The sequence below is a fragment of the Anopheles marshallii genome, chromosome X (genome assembly GCF_943734725.1).
Source record: "Anopheles marshallii chromosome X, idAnoMarsDA_429_01, whole genome shotgun sequence".
Lineage (NCBI taxonomy): Eukaryota > Metazoa > Arthropoda > Insecta > Diptera > Culicidae > Anopheles > Anopheles marshallii.
The window spans coordinates 7,884,097-7,891,271 of NC_071325.1; the positions used below are offsets into that span (position 1 = coordinate 7,884,097).

General features: G+C 40.0%; 1 protein-coding gene across 1 annotated transcript; it reads right to left on the reverse strand.

The window, feature by feature from the left end:
* Window positions 1-2,686: 2,686 nt before the first annotated feature.
* LOC128709250 (kinesin-associated protein 3) lies at window positions 2,687-6,891 on the reverse strand. Its single transcript, XM_053804241.1, has 8 exons — window positions 6,746-6,891; window positions 6,260-6,377; window positions 5,725-6,094; window positions 4,290-5,656; window positions 4,059-4,224; window positions 3,648-3,991; window positions 3,322-3,560; window positions 2,687-2,726 (listed from the first exon to the last, which is right to left on the reverse strand). Exons 1-8 carry the CDS (start codon window positions 6,889-6,891, stop codon window positions 2,687-2,689), a joined length of 2,790 nt encoding a protein of 929 aa, XP_053660216.1.
* Window positions 6,892-7,175: the final 284 nt, after the last annotated feature.

The following is a 7,175-nucleotide window of genomic DNA, read 5'->3' on the forward strand; positions in this document are numbered from 1 at the left end:
CAAGACAGTTCATCAAGAATTCGTCTGGCGACTGACGCAATGAGGGTTAATAGTAATATTACGTCGATAAGTACACTTGCACACATGAATCACTTTTAGTAGTACGTGCCAGGTACTGTTCAATGGCGCAGTAAGGTTGTACATAGTACAAGCAATTCAAAATCCGCAATTTGGTGTACAGTTGTCTAAAGTAACATCTGACCTTCAAGTTTATATCTGACACCATTCTCATATGAACCAATGCTTAGTGACTACACACCATAATATTTATAGTCCAAGAATAGTGGAAAATCCATTCGTAACGATATTGATAATTAATAAAGTTTGTTTAATAATACTAAATCAATAACACATGATTAATAGCAAGAGTTATAAAGAGCGTCCCGCGCTGTTGACGTACTTCAAAACGTTGTCTAATGAAGATCGTTCACCGCAATATTTATAAACATTACTTATCTCCGTTGTATAACACGCGAAAGGTCACAGATGCGCTCACGCTTCCCAAGGAAGATAAGACATTCACTTAGAGGTGCAAGAATTTGAAAAAAAATCCGTGGACATCAACAGTAAACCGTGTAGACATCGGGCAGGGCAAAATATATTTCCTCTTTAAATTACTGCCCATAAACTGATGCACCTAATGTCCGGCGTATGTGAATGGTTTTCTTATACTCTGCATTGGTAATAATTTATATTAAGTATGAATATGTGCGATGCGTCAGTTGCAGTTATCGGGTAATTATTCTGCGGTGATAAATAGCATTTGCTGGTTGTAGAATCAACAACCCGGACCCAGGAGACGAGGTCAAACCAAACAGCCCTGGATGGAGCATGCCACAATCACAATACTGTCTAATGTAAACAGGAAATCATTCAATAACATCGGACAAAGAGAACTATCCGAGCAATAGGCTAACACGTCATAGTCTCATAGAAGCTGACTTTTTTCACTCTAACTCAGAACGGCTAGATGATATAGTATGGCGTGTGTCTCTTACTGCCCATTTCGTGGGGAAGCCTCAACAGGAGACATGTCTTTGATCCGTATCCTTAGCAACGAATATGTGTGTCTGTGTATGCCGGTGAAACTTGCCGTGAAATTGCTTTCTACTATTGTTCTCATGTTTTTGTCATTTCTAATCTCCGCATGCACCCACTGACGAATCTTTGTGGGTAAGTTGCCAGTAATTACTGAGTACATTTGGCATTGTTTATCCAGTCGTCGTGAATTAATTGTGTCCAACATGTTCCGGGGTTTGGAGTTGTCGAGTATAATTATTTGCTCACTCAAGTATTACATACCTAAAATAGAAATTGAAATATATAATTATATTATATTTAATATTAAATGTATAATATACAATTTAATGTTATTTATTTTGCTTACAATTGCCACTTTGGGTAGGTACAGCAATACATCTCTATAAAAAATATTAATATTTAGTTTTGTTTAAAAAAACATTTAATTTTCTCAATATTTTCCATGTAACAATTCATCGCCTAGTTACACAAAAATTTAGTAAAATTACAGAACCGAAATATGTATGAATTGAGCTCTGTCCTACTTTTCCTGTCGTTTAGTGTACTTCCTCAGTGCATAAACAAGATAAGAGGTATGCGTTAATGTTATGTCACTAGACCTGTTGTGATAAATATTGGTTTGACTTTCAAGTAAGTTATCGGAACGATAAAATTAAGCCAATCTGCTGATAAAAATCGGTCATACCAGACGCCTACAGAAAATTGATTTATGTAAACCCGAACGTTATTATTAAGGCCCTTTCACGCACATGTGCAAGTACTGCGAGAAAACGGTCGTAAAGTACAGTAGCTATCGCATTGATGTGAAATGTAGCTCGTTTCGAGATAAAAAAAACCGGACCGTGCCCCCAGCTACGCAACAACGATTTTTAAAATGAAATTTATAGTTTATACGTGTGAAAAAAAAGATTCTCTCATATAAACAGTAAAAAAAGTGTCGAAGAGACCATTTGTTGTATCCGAAGAGAGGCATTTTATTTATGGAAAAAACGAAACGCAATCGACCTTTTTCGCTTTCTCTACTAGTAGTGTTAATTGTTGCGTTTTGAAAACTATGTTATTAATATATATATTGAAATCACACACCGCTAATCACACCGTTGCCGCTAAGCAAAAATATAATTATATATAATACTTTTGTTACACTGTTTTGCTAAACAAACCGTTACCACCTGTGTTTTTTTTGCAGTATCAACAAAAAAACAAGAAAATAATAAAGAAAAACATCTATTCCTAATTAAGCTTCTTGCCGCTTCTTGCGTTTCCCTTTCTCCGCGGATATGCACTCACGATTCTGATTACTGGTAGGCACATTAATGTAAATGACTAAGCACACACACACACACCAAGCCAAGCATCTCATTCCCAAACAACCTACACACTATTGAATTCCGCTCATTTCAATATAACAAACTCCGCACAGTTATCCGCCTGTGTGTGTGTTTTTTTTTTTTGTTTTCACTCTGGCAGCGTGGGAGTACCTGTTGGAAAATTCAAAAGGCAGAATTTAGCTTCATATGCAAGAAACGGTGCTTAGGCGGTGCTATTGCATTCGTTTACTAAGAGGGTAACGATTTTTTGCTATCCTGTTTGTCTATTTTTACGCACACTTCTCTTTTAAGTCCCGGAGTAAAAACACCCATTTTTAATGAATAATTTCCATATCTTCTAGATCACGGCTATAGCTGTAATGGGAAGGAAAAGTTTTGCACAGTTTTAGAATTGATTATTGAGTTGCGAGAAAGTAAAAGCGTTTAAATACTTGGTATTGGTACAACAAAATAAAATCTGAAATTCGACTTTTTAAATCAATAAAAAAAACAATGCGACTTGTCAAGACAATCCCCAACTGGGAGTTCATTAAGGAATATGCCCTATGAAGATACAGATGATCTACATATCATGAGATCAACACCCACACAAAAAAAAAGATTCTTAAACAAGCAATACAATGCTTTGATAGGAATCCAATAAAAAAACCCCTATTGCCGTTTATCATCCACATTCAATGTTAGGCCAAAACTGGAGCGAAGGATTCGAGCGATTAAAATCACTTTCAGATGAAATGAAACAAAAGATCTTTTGATTGCCCTATCATTTGACAACAAAACTGGCGCGATTGGCACGACGCCTACACACGTACGGCAAATATTTATACCGCAAAGTTAGTTTAAAAAGACTAAAAATCCTCATTCGATATAAACAAATTTGATTTGATACTATTAATACTTCAAAAATGCTTACAACACACAATAACTGAAGAAAAAAAAATACACTTACCGACTGACGGGACGACTGTAATTAGACATTGAAGAACCAGAGCGATGTTTGTTGCAATCATTCTCGTCGTTCGTGTCACCGCCCAGCAGGTAAAGCTGATCGAGATATTCGGACGTAAGGTAGGTGGGCAGATCGGCCTCATCGTCCTCAATCGGACCGTACGTTTGAATGTCGTCAGCCGTTTCTTGTGAGTCCACCATACTAAGCCACTGGCTGTTATGGTTACGAAACTTTTCAAGCTGCAAAGGGAGTTAATGTTAACGTAAGCACACACACAGACACACGTACACCACCTACTAGCCCGTTTGTCGGGCTTAGTTCCTTACCGTTATTCTCGATGCCCATTCACTGTCAGTGATTGCAATAATGTCGAGGCACACGTCACAAACACGTCGTATTTCTTCGTTTTTGTCGTGCATCAGATCGATCAGATAGGCCGGCGATTCCGTGTCCTTGATCATGTAGCAGCGTGTGCTTTCGTGGCGCAATACCTGCTGAAACACGAACACTATCTGCAGTACCATCTCATCGTCTTCCTGTTTGGCCTTTAGCAGCTCGATTAGGGATAGAATAACATCCGCTTTGCATAAGAGCATAGCGCACGATTCATCCAGTGCGCACGTGCCAATAAAAACAACCATCTCTAAAACCAGATCATCCTTGTATTTACCTAGCCACAAGAAAAGGAAAGTTATTTTTAGTTGATTTTCTCTTTTAGTGCCTTTTTTTTCGCTTACCTGGTACAAGCATATTGCGAATAAGTGGTATAAGGTTGAAGTTATGAATAATTTGTGAATAATCTAAATCAGCTAGCGCTAAGTTGCCCAGAATACCAAGACACTCGACGGAAAATTCTTCTTCATCACACTCGGTTAAAATTTTAGCGAGATCGCCCACAAAATCCTATGAAGAAAAGGGTTTATCAATTAAAACAATTTTTTTATAACATTGCAGTTGTAACCACCAACCACAAAGTGCGGCCGCAGCGTATCATGTAGTGAAATGTTTCGTATCATCTTCATAATCAGCGTATCCTGACATTTAAATGCACGCGACATCAGACTGTGCAGGCGATTGTTTTCGATCATCATTGCCGCGTTGCGCCGGTTCAAGGCCAAATTGATGCCAAGCGCGATAAGATCCGGGTCAGACTTTTGGTTCAGATTCAGCAGCAGCATGTCGACGACCACCGGCACACAGTCGGTGTACGTAAACATGGACTTCACCTTATCGTCCAGGCTCATGTGGTACAGAATCTTCGTCACTATACCGTGATGTTTATCGTCGCTGAGAAAGGTGACGAGCTTCGGCAGCAGTCCGACGCGTATCATTTTCGCCCGCAAGCGTGCATCAAACGATAAATTAAACAGCAGTTTCAGCGTCATCTGCACGAGATCCTTCTGGGATTGAAGCAACCGTGGTAGCTTTTCCACGATGTTAAGTTCATACATTTCCTCCTTGTTGTCCAGCACGATGGAAAGCTTCTTCAGGAAAGTAACAACCAGCACGAGCAGGTCAAAATTTTGTCGCTCCAGTGCGGTCAGTAGCATTTTCACAATGTTTTTCTTGCGCATCTTTTCCTCCAGCTTTACGTTTTCGGCTATGTTGAGCAGCAAGTAGAAAGCAACACGCAGCAACTGTTCCTGCTTGCGGACAAAGAGTTTGAACTGTTTGTTGATCTTATCGTAGTCGTCTTTTAGTTTGCGCGGATCGGGTTTTTCGGACACGGCCATGTCCGTTCCAGCCGAGCCGGGTGTGTGCGGTACGCTTCCGGTAGCGTTCATCGACTCGGTCGAGTTTGAGCTAGCGATTGGACTGGCGAAACCATGGTTGGTAGGACTAGATTCATTTGTCAGCTGCTCGTGGTAGCTGTTATTCATCGAGTGTGCTTTTGTAAGCGGGCTATTCAAACTGATGCCACTTCCACTTAGATTGCTGCTCCAGTTGCCCGATTTTGGGCGTTGCTTCAGTTCCGGTATACGTCTTCTGGGTGGTTCCATCTCTTTTGGCTTTTCTTGGTCGATAATTGTATCCAGCTGTTCGTTGCTACTCTTCACACCGACGGTTTCAATATCCTTTTCCTTCACATTACCATTGCTGAAGCTTGCGGACATGCTTTTGCGCGCATCAATATCATGCTTCATCTGATCGTATCGGCGCAACTCGTAATCGATCACATCCATGCAGAGCGAACCAATCTTATAATTCACTATGACGGAATGGAAGTTGGTGTAGGTAGAAAAGCAAAAGAAGATGTAAATGATGTTGGTCGAAAGGTCCAGCGAGCGTCGCCAGTCTTCGCGTAGCACGCGAGAAAGCGCACTGAGTACCGCTTCTAAAAAAAAGAAAACGCGTTATTAACCATTTGTTATCTGTCCGCAGAATTGCTTCTCGATTACATACCATTCTTTTCCAATTCTTCCAAGTTATCTGGATCACGCGCTAGCTGCAGTATCAGCCGGGAACCCTTCACCTTCTCAGCCAAATCCTCGTAAAGCAACTCGATATAATCGTCAACATTTCTGATTGAAGCCTTTTCCGTATCTATGGTGGAGCTAGGTTTATCGGAAATACGCGAAACGGACCGTTGGTGTCCAGTGCCGACGACAGGTGTTTCCACCACTTTGCGATTCTTCAAGTAGTAGATAATTTGCTCAATGTCGCAGAGCTGAGATTTGTGGATTAGGTCACACTTTTCTACCACTTCTCGCGCGAGTACAGCGGGATCTGTTTTTGAATTTAATGACTTTAGCCGTATGATCCGTTGACAGTCCTAAAACAAAATTAAGCAAAAGGTAAATCCATACGCGAATGTATTAATGGAAGTGTGGAAAGTAAATTTTTCTTTAGTAGAATAATTTTTCGATTTTCGGAAAAAAAAAACAAATTAATGTAAGATCTTAAGCATCCCATTCAACTCACTTCCGGATGTGCCTACCTTTTTGTCCTCCAACATTGGATCTCCAGGGTCACCGAAGACAGCAGCTTCCAGCTTGTAATTCACAATAAGCGCTTTTTCGGTGGGGTGAGGTTCGACAGTTCCCCCCTTCCATCGTCTGTGGTAAAATAAATAGAACAAATTTTACTCTTTAGTCCCAACATATATGAACATTTGTTCAAATCGGTGTGTTGCTTAACGTTCGCTGATTCTTTTTCTATTTTCGTTTCAATGACACTAAAGTCTGTTTGATTTGACAATGTTTTTAATAAATGAAAGTGTCATTCAAATATTGCATTTTGTACATAAATCGTAGCCTGTTGAGACCGAAAGACCAACTCCTAAGTGTTTCCAACATATAAGCCCAGACGGTTTGGAAAAATCGATAATCGCAAACCACTCGGTACAACACCATTTTGCGACATTTACAATCCACCTGCGTAAACGGGACTTTTGTTTAGAGGAGTTTCACCGTTGCCTACTCACTTTTTGATGTATTTCGCATCTTCCGATTGCATCTGTGCGCTAGCAGAAAACCGATACAGTGCTGTTACGATGTAATAAATGTAATGAACTGTAAAAAAGAACAACGCTAATCCCGCTAGCAAATGCAAAAAGTTGGCTAACAGCATACAACGCACAACTATCACTTTTCCTGCGAAGTTTACTGCAACGCTTCGTTTATCCGGGTCGTTCGGGAATGGAAGAAAAATTCAGACGGCACGGATGAAACGAAATGCGTCGTTGATATGGCATCGCTTACGGCTTGTTTACACGTTCGCATCTGACATTACATGCAGGGCAAGGTATAAATTTCCTTCAATATTCTGTTGGAATAAGCGTACACGTTTAAATATCAACTGGTCATAAAACAATGTTTCAACCAAACACTACATTGAATGATTTCTTTGAAGCA